The sequence below is a fragment of the Falco punctatus genome (assembly GCF_963210335.1).
Source record: "Falco punctatus genome assembly, chromosome: 1".
NCBI classification, from domain to species: domain Eukaryota; kingdom Metazoa; phylum Chordata; class Aves; order Falconiformes; family Falconidae; genus Falco; species Falco punctatus.
Window position 1 is genome coordinate 80,844,132 of NC_137580.1, and position 14,346 is coordinate 80,858,477.

Genomic DNA, 14,346 nt, shown 5'->3' on the forward strand with positions numbered 1-14,346 from the left:
TATTATTCAGCCTATCTGAGGCACATTCAGATCTTATCTTTCTTCTGCAAATGTTCATCTAGAAAAAAGAAAATCTGCAGGAAGAATGACAATTGGAGTATAGGCACGAGAGCATCGACATCAATTACCTTCAAGGTAATCAGTTAGAATCCTGGAATGCAAGCAATATTTAGTCTCTGTTAGGACATAATTATGAGTAAAACTGTGGTATATCTACCAGTATTGATTAAAAACAGTATGATGAGAAATTTCTAGGAATAATATTTAGTTTCAGCAGTTCATCTTACAAAGGCAAATAAGGTAGTGTTGCAAAGGAGAAAAAAAGCTCATGGTATGAATATTAATCAGTTACACCCACCCTTTTGTAACTTGTTCAACTATATATTTGAGGAATACATCCATTTTAACCAGAGATCTGATGAAAGTTTATAGCATATTACCCACCGTGTGACATTTAGGAAACCAGAAAGTAAATGAGGATGATTTTTTTTCCTATTGAATCTAAGAAAATTCAGGATTAGCTCAGTATCTGATTGACGAATTTCAACTAACTTTTTAAAATGAATAATGAACTAAAGCTATATACACTACTGATACCAACAATTGGTTACAGCCTCCCTACAGTGAAGCAGACAATCATTATAAAACTTTTAGTTATTTTCTCCTGAAGTTCATAGTAAAAGCAAGTAACTTTAAGAAAAAGAAGCACCAAACAACTATTTAGAGAGCTGAAATAAGATTCAGTAAACATGTAAAATTCTAATGTAATTGATAATATTGTATTTTTTTAATTATATTTCTTCTTTATATAAAAGAAAATATTGATTTTTCCTCCTTGCCCTAGAGTGATGCTAGTAGACACAGCTAAACTAGGGTTTGTTTTAAATAATCATGAATGATGTCTTGCAAAAACTTCCTTGTACCAAATCAAAGACTTTCATTGCATTCTGTCTAATGAGTCAGTAGATACCAGGAAGTAGTCACTGGAAGAAAGATGTATCCAAATTAAAAACTCTATCCTTTACTAATTTTAAATAATAAAACTTCAAAGGAAATTATTTGAAAATATTAAAGTATAGAAAGTATTTGAACACTCAGCAAGTCTCGAGCTAACAAGGAGAGGTGCCATGCTGGACCTTGTTCTCACCAACAAGGAGGGGCTGGGGGGGAATGTGAAGCTCAAGGGCAGCCTTGGCTGCAGTGATCACGAGATGGTGGAGTTCAAGATCATTAGGGCAGTGAGGAGGGTGCAAGATCATTACCCTGGACTTCAGGAGAGCAGACCTTGGCCTCTCCAGGGACCTGCTTGGTAGAGCACCATGGGATAGAGCCCTGGAGGGAAGATGGGCCCAGGAAAGCTGGTTAATGTTCAAGGTTCATCTCCTCCAAGCTCAGGAGTGAGGCATGGATGAACAGGGAGCTCCTGGAGAAACTCAAACACAAAAAGGAAGCCTGCAGAGGGTGGAAGCAAGGCCAGGTAGCCTGGGAGGAATACAGAGAAATTGTCCAAGCAGCCAGGGATCAGGTTAGAAAAGCTAAAGCCCTGATAGAATTCAACCTGGCCCAGGAGTTCAAGAGCAACAAGAAAAGCTTCTATAGGTACATCAGTGGTGAAAGGAAGACTAGGGAAAACATGGGCCCTCTCCAGAAGGAAACGGGAAACCTGGTTGCCCAGGACATGGAGAAGGCTGAGGTACTCAACAGCATTTTTGCCTCAGTCTTCACCAGCAAGTGCTCCAGCCACACCACCCCAGCCGCAGAGGGCAAAGGCAGGGACCAGGAGAATGAAGAATCACCTGCTGTAAGAGAAGATCAGGTTTGAGACCATCTAAGGAACCTGAAGGTGCACAAGTCCACAGGCCCTGAAGAGATGCATCCACGGGTCCTGAGGGAACAGGCAGATGAAGTGGCTAAGCCACTCCACGTCATACTTGAGAAGCTGTGGCAGCCCGGTGAAGTTCCTCCTGACTGGAGACGGGGAAACATAGCGCCCATTTTTAAAAGGGGAAATGAGGAATACCTGGGGAACGGCAGCCCACCCACAGTCTCACCTCTGTGCATGGCAAGACCATGGAACAGATCCTCCTGGGAACTATGCTAAGGTGCATGGAATATAAGGAGATGATTGGTGAGAGCCAACACGGCTTCACTAAGGGCAAATTGTGGCTGCCAATCTTGGCAGCCTTCTACGATGGGGTTACAGCATTGGCGGATAAGGGAAGAGCAACTGATGTCACCTTCCTGCACTTGTGCAAAGCAGTTGACACTGTCCCACATGCCATCCTTGTCTCTGAACTGGAGAGACAGGGATTTGATGGCTGGGCCACTCGGTGGATAAGGAATTGGCTGGATGGTCACACTCAAAGTGTTGCGGTCAACGGCTTGATGCCCAAGCATGGACCAGTGACATGTGGCTTTCCTTTGTGGTCTTATTGGGACCGGCGCTGTTTAACATCTTTGTTGGTGACATGGACCAGTGGGATTGAGTGCACCCTCTATGAGTTTGCAGAGGACATCAAACTGTGTGGTGTGGTCGACACACTGGAGAGAAGGGACGCCATCCTGGAGGACCTGGACAGGCTTGAGAGGCAGGCTTGTGTAAACCTCATGAAGCTCAACAAGGCCAAGTGCAAGGTCCTGCATGCAAGTCAAGGCACTCCTAAATGCAAATACAGGCTAGGCAGAGAGGGTATCGAGAGCAATCCTGAGGCGAAGGACTTGGGCAGGGGTGGTTGATGAGAAGCTCAACATGATCCAGCAACGTGCCCTTGCAGCCTGGAAGGCCAACACTATCCTGGGCTGCATCAAAAGAAGCGTGACCAGCAGGTCAAAGGAGGTGTTTCTCCCCTTCTACTCTGCCCTCATGAGACCCCACTTCTGGAGTGCTGTCTTCAGCTCTGGGCCTTCCAGCACAAGAAGACATGGACCTGTTGGAGCAAGCCCAGAGGAGGCCACAAAGATGCTCAGATGGCTGGAGCACCTCTCCTGTAAAGACAGGCTGAGAGAGTTGGGGTTGTTCAGCCTGGAGAAGGGAAGGCTCCGGGGAGACCTTACAGCAGCCTCCCAGTACCTAAAAGAGGTTTTCAAGAAAGCTGGAGAGGGACCTTTTACAAGGGCATGTAGTGACAGAAGAAGAGGGAATGGCTTTAAGCTGAAAGAGGGCAAATTTAGATTAGATACTAGGAACAATTTTTTTCCTGTGAGGGCAGTGAGACACTGGAACGGGTTGCCCAGAAAAGCTGTGGATGCTCCATGATGATGAGCCTGGCAGTGCTCAAGGCCAGGCTGGACGGGGCTTGGAGCAACTTGGTCTAGTGGAAGGTGTCCCTGCCCACGGCAGGGTGGTTTGAAATAGATGATCTTTAAAGAGCCTTCCAAGCCAAACCATTCATTGATTCTCAGATCTTTAACAAAAACAAAAACCACCAGAACTCAATATCAATTGCAATGGGATTGATCTTTCACAATGTCTAGTACCAGCTTATTGTAATACAGTAGTTACTATTAATTTTAACATACTTCTTTATCCAGTAGAATAGTTCTAACAAATAGTGTAACATCAAATAATGTTAGACATACCAACAAAGCTGAATAAATTCTATTAGAATAATGTAATATAAATTCTGTATTACTTGCATTGATGTATGCGTATAATCCTCAGGTAAGAGTAATATATATTAACAGCACTTCCGTGAACCTCTCTTGAGAGTGGAAGATTGTACTGAGGCCTCAGCAAGGTGATAGACCTTCCTTCTCCTTAGAAATTACACTTGAATTATACATTGTTTAGTCCAGGCAACATACCCAGAGTTACAGACTATAAATTAAGTAGATGACTGAAAAATGTTGTTTGATTTGTGTTTGTGAGAAGAGGGGACATAGAAGGAATAAGCTTGTTAGATTTTTCTTATTTCAAACTAATATTTTGCTGCAATGCATTGAGTAGGGGAGTTAAATTGCAAAAAGTTATGTGATAGAATTAACAATGAACATTAAGTAGATGTTATTCATGTCATGCAATGTTAAAGAAATATTTATTGCTATTATAATTGATTCATATAAATGTACTATTTGTACATTGCATTGTTCATACATGTTCATTCATATGAACAGTCTAAATGTAGCATAGTTAAACCATATTACATGACAACTCAAAAATGCTGAAGAGCTAGAAAGACATGTCCAGTGAAACAATCTCTTGCTTATCTCTTGAATCTCTTTCAACAAGGTCAAATAGTAACATTTTTTTATCATTAAAGTTTGGGAGATCTTTGACTTCCATGGTTTAGGGATTAACCTTTGATGCTCTTAAAAGCAGTTAAGCATAGTTGTATCAATGCATAACAATCAACACAGACATAATTAAGACAACTTTTCATTAACCTGTCATTAGACTCCCCATTTTCTTTGTGTGTCAGGCCTGAGCAGAGCTTCTGAAACCTTTAATATTTTCAATGGGCATCTTAACATTTAGCCCCATTATTTGAAAGGCAAATAAAACCAGTGTTTTGGGGTTGCTTTTTTTTGCAGGTTGTTTTGTTTCATTTGGTTGGGGGGAGGGTTTGTTGTTGTTGTTGCTGCTTTTTGGTTTTATTTTTTTTATTTATGTAAACTATATCTGAACTTGAAAGGCATCACATTCTCTTTGCTCTTAGTTGAAGGGATTTGAGCATGCAGATGGATCTAGTGTTCTTGTCTGGTAAGTTTTACCAGGGAATCAGTTATCAGAAACAAACAGAATGCCCTGAGCTGTGCTATTTATATGATCCCACCAGCAAATATAAAAGAGGAAGAGTAAAAATTTAGATGTCGTAACAACTATTGTAGTATATGCAGTCACCCTGCCCAGAACTGGAGACATTTTAAGGTAAGCATAGACTACTTCAATAACAAAGGCCCACAAGGTAAAAGGACAGATGTCTATAAGACTTTCTTAATAATATTTTGCTTTGTAAATAATGGAGATAAAGTCACAGAGCTTTCCAGCTACAAAACTCTCAAAAAGAAAAGCTGCTGAAGGAAGCTAAATCAAATATACCTAAACCTGACATACATAAACACAGGTCTATGTTTCTTACTATGGCTCCTTTGCAAAGCTTTCAGATTAAAAGACTTAAACTGATCAGGAAAATAAACACTAAATAAATAGCTTACATATTGTGATAGCAAGTACTTTTACTGCAAAAAACCAAAAGCCATAAGTACAAATGAATTGTTTAACTAAACATCTTTGTAACAGGTGATCAGGACAGTTGCTATTGTAAAAGCTAAAAAAGTATAGTAGCATTTCATCAACTATGGTTTTATCCAAAAAAATACCAGATGATGTGCTCCCACTGCACAACACATTCTCAGTAAAAACTTATCACCATTCAAAATTACTACTGAAAAAATTGTTAGGACATATTAACCAACGAAGAAGAAAGAGTTAAAACTAGTGATATATTTTCTTAGTGTTAAAAACAGATAATTTATTCTGAACTTGTTATTCCACCACGTAAAGTATAGGAGTGAAAGTCCTAAGGATATTTTATAATATAGATATTGAAAAGAGACATGGATGTAAACCCTAATATTTAGTCAATCTAATTGGAGCCAATTTAAAAGGTGTCTAATTGTACACAAATATTGTACTTCAATTTTATACTCAAGGCCAATGTAATTAAGTTTTCTTACAAAACGTTAATGCTATATATCAGTGCTGTATTTACTCACTTGAGAATATATCACTGTATACATGCACCATACACTGATGTTTAGAACAAATATTTGAAACATAATTACTTTTCATTTAAAAACAGAATTTAAATCGGTATTTAGAATCAAAAAGGTGAAAAATGAACCGTAAAATAAGTGGATTTTATAAGTTTAAAAAATGAGGCTGGGGTACATCCCACTTGGTCTGCACACCAATAAAGCTATTATACATAATTTAATTATTAAATAATATTTGTATATTGATTTTTGCATATTTTTTCACATTATAAGCACTGTCTACAGGCTATAAGTTTCATTGTAACAAACCAATATAATAAAGGTGAATAAACATAATAAAAGTCTACATCTTCTAGGTAATGAAAATAGGTATTAAGTCAGTGGAAAAAATTACTGAGAAAAAGAAGCAATGGAAAAGAATAAAATTAAATATTTGGCTGACAGAAAGCCAATTAAAATAGATTGAACTATGTACAGAGTCGTCTTGAGGATCTGAAGAATAAGAGACAGCAAGGAAGGCATGGAAAAGAGCCGGATCTCATAAGCCTATGTAACAACACACACTTGAAGTGTCTGGCCTCTTTCACAATCTTAGAAATCCAAACTGCACAAATTTGAGCAGGAGTAAAGCATCACAAGTAAAACATAAAACAAACCTGTTCTGGCTTTGTTTTGCTACTACTTTGATTGCAATTTCTGATGATGATTTGCCATTGTAATAGAATATGGAAAAACACATTAATCAAGAATCTGAAATTTTAGCCGATATAGATTGTGTTTGCATCAACTCCCACACACCAGAAAGGCCCTAAACCCACTGTGGTCTCTATTCAGAGGTAACCGGAAATCTGTCTAGAAAGCCATGCGAGAAAGCCAAGCTGAGTATTGCAGAAGGTAATTCACTGCTACTTATTTTATTCTTTGTTGCTGAGCCGACACGTAAAACGAAAAGGCAATATTAATCAAAAGATAGATAATGCATGTGGATCTCATTATCCATTAAAATAATTGAGTGAGATTAATGTTTTTCACAGTGGTGATTATCGGTTACGGGAACACAAAAGATAGGCACAGTAAGAGGTTCAGTGCAGTATCAAAGATGTACCTTTTCTCCCTCACTAGCCCCATAGGTTTGAATGAAAGTTATAGCTAGGTGTTAAGAGTTAGCAATGGAAGCATCAGCAGGCAGCTTAAAAAAAGACCTTCATCCTTGCCTTAATTCCATCTCTTTTTCCCTCCACAGTGCATGACTAGTTGGAAGGAGGACTATAGAAGAGATTTTACAAGCAACTTTCCTAAGAGTTTTTAAAAAAATGCTTTGAGCATGTACTGAGAGAGAGCAAAACTAACATGTTTAATTGATAGCAGCTTATTAATAGACAATTATTTTAATGGGACTTAAAAAAAAATTAGCCATGCCTTTTGAATTCTGTTGCCCACAGGAAAAAGCAGATTAGAATGCAGAACATACTCCCTTTCCCCAAGAAAAGTAAAATAAAATTTAAAGTTTCATGGGATTTCTTGACTACAGTTCGACAAATGATAAAAGGGAGAAAAAAAGAAAAAGTGAGTCTTATTACTTAAATGAAATCCTGGAATTTGCATAGGACATAGATACTGTGTTCAGGGAGCCTCAGAAGGAAGAAAATTCTCTTGTTACCTTAAAGCTGAGCACAGCACTGACATGCTCAGGAAAAGCTCTAGCTCTGCTCTTAGTCCTCAGAATTCACTCTCATCTTACTGAGATGGATTTTTTTTTACCCTCTCACTCTCTCTCTAGGACATAGGATTTTAGAGGATTAAATGTTATGACTTCTCAGAACCTGCAGGCAAACAGACTTTCCAGATAAACACCGTGAACTATAAACCTCAGGTTGTTTGGAGACCAGACCACACAAGGAAAGCTCAGGCTGGTTTTGAATCCTGAAGTGCTACTTTCTGTGCATTTTTTCACTGGCTATGATACCCTAAAATAAAGTAAAATCATCGAACACTCAGCTTGTCTGTATTTTATAGGTATTTCATTACAACACAGAATGTGCTGTTAATTGAGGGAGAATATTGTATAAGCTTTGGGCAAAAACCTAAATGCAGAACATGTAGTCTATGCTTTGTGCTTATACATTTGAATTTGTCTTTAATAAACCGGGAGAGAGTGCTTATGCCACTATATGTTTTTCCCCTTTCTTTGTTTCATTCAAAGTCATTGCCTAATCACCTCTAAACTGACCTAACCCTGAGGCCTAAATTAATGAGAATCAGACTGAACTGCCTCACTTAACAGTAAAGAGCTGCAGTGAGAAGGGAGGGAGGGAGAAAAAAGGAGGCAGGTTTTTCACAGGAAGTTAAAAGAAATATTTTAGTCTGAAAAGATAACACAGATGAGCGGCTGCTGCACATCTGATTCAGATCCTAAAATAAAAACACGGCTGGAAACAGTTTGAATCAATATAATAAAATCAGTTGTTAGAAGATGTCTATGAAAGCTGTTAAAAACAGAGCCCTTTACCATACCTCTGTCCCCACCTGCTCAGCTGGACAGAGCCCTTTCTGGACTGCAGCTCCTCCCAGGCCCAGGCCAAATTCCACATTTCCTCAATTCTTCCCTCTCTTCTTTACCCAAATTCCCCTGACCATTGCTTCTCCTGCCCCAACCCACCCTGCCCAGCCAGCGCTTGCTCTCAGGCATTACAACCCTGACTATAATGAAAGTAACAGCCTTAACTCCGTAAGGTCAGAACTGGGTCTGAGTAACAGGTATCCAGGTGGCGATGACTAACTTAGCAGCCTTCACTGACCATCCCCTGAGACTAAAATCAAACAACTTTCTCCCCATAATGATATCGTTCACAACCAGGCACTGTTGTTAATATTGTTCACTGCTAAACCATGTGAATCTCCTGGCTTGCAGAGGAGGGCTGTGCCCGCACGTGTTAGATACGCAGAGCTGGCATGCTCTGGAATATGCACCTAAATGTAGAGCTATATTCCGTACTTGCTAGCCTCTGACAGGGAATCAGGAGCCACCAGCCAGCATTCTGTGGGCTGCCACCTGCCTGGGTACACCTGGAAATGTCAGAGCATGTACTTTTTCAGTGAAGATATTGCAGACGCACCGCTCTCTGTCGGACCCATGCAAATTACAAGAAGAAAAGTCATTAGGATGCTAGAAGTACTTCCTAATGATTTCACGTGGGAACCTAGATGTTAACAAATTGCTTGCAATACTTCAGCAGCAATGCAAAAAGACTCCCCAATGGAAAGTCTCTTACAAACTTCTCCAGTGTTTTGACAAATGGAGAACCAAGGATTAACTGGCATAACAATTCACATATTCAGACATAGCCTAATATTTTCCAGCATCACCATGTAAGTGTAAACCATGGCAGCTTAACAAGGAAAAGGGACTTAAAATTTTCAGGAGTGCTTTATAATATTCTTCCACCATTCTAATTCAAGCCAGCTCATCTCTTTCTAGTTTTGACTACTTCATATATAAATGATGCAGTCAATCATTTGATCTTTGTCGCCATTGCAATGGCCATAATAATGAACATCATTATAATTATAGTTTGGGCCATGATTATAATTTAGGCATTAACTGCTGCTTAGACTTATATTTTATAAATTATTGCAGATTTTCTGTTAGAAAACTTCCAGAAAAATAAACCTAATACTTAAGGTCAGCACCTCATCTTAGCTACTGGATATTAAAAATTCCACTGCAATACTAGAGAAGTTCCAACTATCATACAGTAGAATTAGAAAACCTTTCAATTAATACAGCATATGATAAATTAGAAAGTCTGCTAAAGAACAGTCTGTTAATTCCTACAGATCAAGATAAACACAAAAAAATACATTTCTGCACAGTAAGAAATTGCTGCATATTTAAAAGATATAAAGAGCAAAGTGGGGTAATTGGCAATATCCACAGTACTAGTTCTGACTTTTGGTTAGTGTCAAAACATGGCAACTTCACATACCATCAGTGTGCTCTGACATTACCCAAGGAAACACTCCAAACTCCAAAGTTAGTTATCTGTATAATTAAAGCATTTTTTGCTATGATTTTCTGCACAGTTTTAACAACAACAACAAAAAAAGTAATATTTGCAACTGAAAAATAATGGTTTCAATTGCCAGTGAAAATGCTGGTTTCTTAAAAGCAGCACAATTATCTTCTAAGGAAAAACTGCATGCAGGCTCTCACATATTGAAGCACTGAAAAATTCTATCAGTAATACCAATTCTCTTCGTTATTTCCACCACTGAAGAAGGATATGAGTTCCATACAACTGTGGTATAAAATTAAATCATCTATACATTCTATTCTCTCTAAAGTACCATGAGATATCACCATATAATTGTTAAAGTATCTGTCCTGATAGTTAATCTATTATAAATTATCTTAAAAAAAAAAAAAAGTGTGGAAACCAAGAATACAGGCAATGCTGTCTGTGGAGGAGGCGATAATGATATATTTGAATATTCTGTTACTGGGAAAATGTATGTTCACAGGGGTTTTTTGAATGCAACATAGGTACACACAGAAATCTGAAAATTCAAGAAGGCAATCTCTCAACTGGAAGGTTCTCTAATCTCTGAAACTGGAGATTTGGGTATTTTTTTAGATCTCCCTGAAAAGCCAGGTGGCTAACCTGGCAAAACATGCTGGGACTTCTCAGTGATCTACTTGGCTTGCTTTACTCTGGAAGCATGGATGTAAGGAACCCCACAGCTCTGAATCACACCAAGATAAACTTACCCAACAACCAAACTAAATACCTCCTAGACCTGAAAATGAATAAAAAGCTACAGGCTAAATAGCCTTGTATGAGAGCAGTGGGGTGAAAATGTGGATGAATGATGCATAAAACAAGTAATAAAACCCTCATATGTACTATTAGTCCTCTGAAACAGGTTAAACATTTCAACTGTCTCAAGTTATGCAAATTTCATTATTTGTTACAGGTGAACAATGAATACCATTCAAGAAAGGTGGCTTCATTAACTATGAAAACTGTAGAGGGGGTTTGGAAGTTGGGGGAAGCTAAGGGACAGTACAAAGGTAGATAATATCAATGTTTTCCTAAGTAAAATGATTACAAAATGTTTTGAACAACCTATCAACCAAATTTGTGCTACAAATATTTGTTATGAAAACATAATTAATTCTTCACACAATTTACTATCAACCTACTAAAGCAGTGGATTGTCTGTCTTTTGTTATCATGACATTTAGGTTTCCTACAAAACTTTCGTAAAACTTTTTTTAAAAAAAGATTTTGATAAATCTCTTTAAAAGTCTCTTGTAAATTATTTTCTAAAATGTTTTTCTAAAACACAGCACTGTACCAGCAATTAAGAAGAAAATTAATTCTATCTCAGCCAAAACCAGAACAATTGACTTCAGAAGTTTTGCATTCCTAGGGCTTTTGTATACTAACACATATCCATAATACCAAAACAGAAAAACCATACACTAAAACATTTTTTTAATCTAGCTATATTGCCTAGAAAAAAGCTCCCACCATATTTTCTTTGGTTTTCAGAAGAAATTTTTATACCATATTTTCATTATACTTTCTCCTTTTTCTTTGTGTTTTTTCCTAGCATTAAATTTCTTTCACCTTAGATTTTGCATTTCTAAAAGAAGATATTTACAGGATGTGCCATTTGCTTCTGTTCTGTCTGTATTCATATTTTTATATATGGTTTTCAAAAATATATAAGGAATGAAAAATAGAAGAAAAGTCTCTCTGCCTTTCATGTGTGTGTGTATATATATCTGTATGTGGACAAAGGCATATACGTGTGTGTTGCCCCCAATATTGAACCTGAAATGCTTATAAGCCTATTTCAAATATTATACAAGACTTATTAGATGACTAGAAGTATTATTAAGAAACAGTTACACTATTAGTTCTACATACAAACATTAATGTCAGAGACTATCTAAATCTCAGAAATTATTTTTACTGTACCTCACGTCCTCCACTTAAACCCATGAAGAATGTGAGCAGAATTGTTTTAGGGTTTTTTTGGTAAATGTGATTTCTGTCTCACGTGGTTTATGCCACAGTTTCATCACTAGTCTCTCTCTCTTATTCCTTCTAGATTTCAAGGTATTTTTCTTGTGTTGTTTTGTTGTATTTTGTTTAAGGCTGACAAATGGAAGTAAACTGATAAAACGTTTCTGATTTTGCAAAATATTCAGTGTAAACACCTACGTGCTTATACAGTTACGTATTTACTTGACTGAGGCCTGATGCATTCTTTATTCTGATTGAAAAACATTCCTTAGAGGATGCAGAATTTTGTAATGAAATTTCAATTTTAATATTATATCATCCATTTGTTAGAAACTTGCCATATTTGACCTACATAGTATAAAATACTTGGCTAATAAGCAAATTTCTCTCATTTGAGAACTCAGTTATCAGTTCCTACTCCTTATATGCTGAGATAGAATCACATGATAGTGGATCATTTTTTTCAAAGTTAGGACCAAGAAGAAATAGCTTTCACATTTTATAAAAAGTATTGAGAAATTAAACTAGCCAGATCTTGAAACATTATTAAAAACTAACATTTAGAGTTTCTGGCTACAACTCAGACTATCTAGTTGAAGCACCCAGATTCAGAAGAAAGGGAAAAGAAGTTCATTCCATCATCTTTGCTGGCCTGATTGTAGGCCTTATGGCTCCTCAAATGTTGCTCCTAGGAGTACCATGATAGGAAGAAACTAGGAAGTTGATCAGACCTATGCTAGCTTCAGACAGCCCATGGAGATATTACGACCCTTTTCCTTGTGTTACAGGATCACCACAGCAGTTTCCCTTCTAGCTACCAGAAGAAGAGCAGGATTTGTTAGCTGAGAACTCTTTAGGGACTCATGGATTCATGGCAAAGGTGTGGCAGATGGGCAAAATTTAAACCGTATATAATGTTTGAAGCTGGGAAACCCAGTACCTCAGGAAACATCTATATTATGCCACAGTTCAAGACTCTTAAATTCAGCAGGCAGTGAACCTCTACCTTATGCAGACAAGTTTTTCTTCGATCAGTTAACACCACCGTGCTTCACTGACAGGCAGTTCCCATGGTTGCTGCTTGGTCTGAAACCCAGTGATTTCTAGGACAAGTTGTTGCCTTAAGGGGATGCTGACCATTGCTTTGAGAGACAGCCTCTCCTGGGTCTCTGAGTTTGTGTTGACATTCATGATCTCTGGTTTGTGAAGCTAGAACGGAGCTTAGTTTACTATCTTTGAAAGATTTCTGGACTTTCAACCGAAACAGCTCCTGTTTACTTGTCAAATCAAGTCTATCTTTTTGCAGGTGTTGTTACTCACAAAGTTTATTTCTGAACATTACTCCAATAAACGCAAACAAAACAAAGCTGGCATTTATCCCTTTGACAATGGAAGAAAAGCCAGAGGTGCTAGAGAATAATCTGTACCTTGTGGCGTAATCTGACTAGGGGCTGATAGGGCCTAAAGTCGTATCCTTCCTTGGCTGGCCACCCGTCTGCTCCCAGCAAAATGCATCCAAGAAGTAAAGCAGCTGACCACCACATAAACATCTTTACAGGTCGGTTCCTGTCAAAATAAAATGTAAAAGTTCAGTGACAGGCTGCAATATTGCTTTTGCACAAGTCATACCATAAAAGTTTACAATACTGATATTCCATTTGTGGGCTTGAATAAATATAGTAGAAATAGGGTACTCCATCTGGCACAACAGCAAAAAGAAAAAAAAAAAGCTAGTAGTATTTGGGACATCAATATCAATTAGGTTATGCTGAACTGAACGGTTTCTTATCACTATTCAATACTCATACAAGAGGTTCACTGAGGAAACAACCAGGAAAAGCATCAGAAAAGATTGGAATAGTAGAACAGTAGTAAAAATGTCAACACTTTTTCTCAAATTAAAGAAAACTAATCGTTAGTCACATGTTCATCAATGTTCTCCTTTAAGCAGTCTTCTGTGATGCGCTGTTCACAACCTAAAAGTATTAAATATCTAGCATACATCTATTATTATCTTTCTTCATTTTACTAGCACTGACATCTAAAAATGTAAGCAAAGCACTGAAATTTCTGCCAGTATTCTGAAGAGATTTTTAAATTGCATTATTGAAAATATGTATAGTCTATAAGCACTGTTACATATGTCAGCATTGTAAGAATTTTTCCAGTCTATTAAATAAACTCCCCCCGTCTTTCCCCAGAATTCACTCCGATCAGGTGCAAAATTCAGGACAGGTTATGTGAAAAACTTTGATCAGTTTGGGGGTTTGATGGTTGTTTTTTCAGAATCCCACAACTTGTGTTGCGGATGACCTGAACCAGCAAAGCACTACCATGGTAAATGCACCAGCATTCTTTTACTTGTTAGAAACAAATCCAAATTTGCTAATGACATCTTTAAGAACTGCTTGGTCACAGGACACTTCAGGAAGCTACATAGATACATTTATATTAGTACTAATGATATTTAGTGAACATTGTTTTCAGAAATAGTTGTTTCAAACACTGTTGTTGGTACAGTTTTGTACAAATGTTTTGCTTCATACTTGTCTAATGCTATTTTACAATTAGCAAGAAAAATATTGTCATCCTGGAG

At 37.6% G+C, this 14,346-nt stretch overlaps 1 protein-coding gene across 4 annotated transcripts in view; it reads right to left on the minus strand.

Annotated features, from left to right (window-relative positions):
* FSTL5 (follistatin like 5) overlaps positions 1-14,346 on the minus strand; it is a 324,611-nt gene that overhangs the window by 285,058 nt on the left and 25,207 nt on the right. For all 4 annotated transcript variants that reach the window (XM_080370936.1, XM_080370934.1, XM_080370935.1 and 1 more), the window contains exon 2: positions 13,178-13,316. In XM_080370936.1, the coding sequence (XP_080227062.1) occupies positions 13,178-13,300 (123 nt within the window). In that variant the 5' untranslated portion in view covers positions 13,301-13,316. The remainder of the gene's footprint in view (positions 1-13,177; positions 13,317-14,346) is intronic.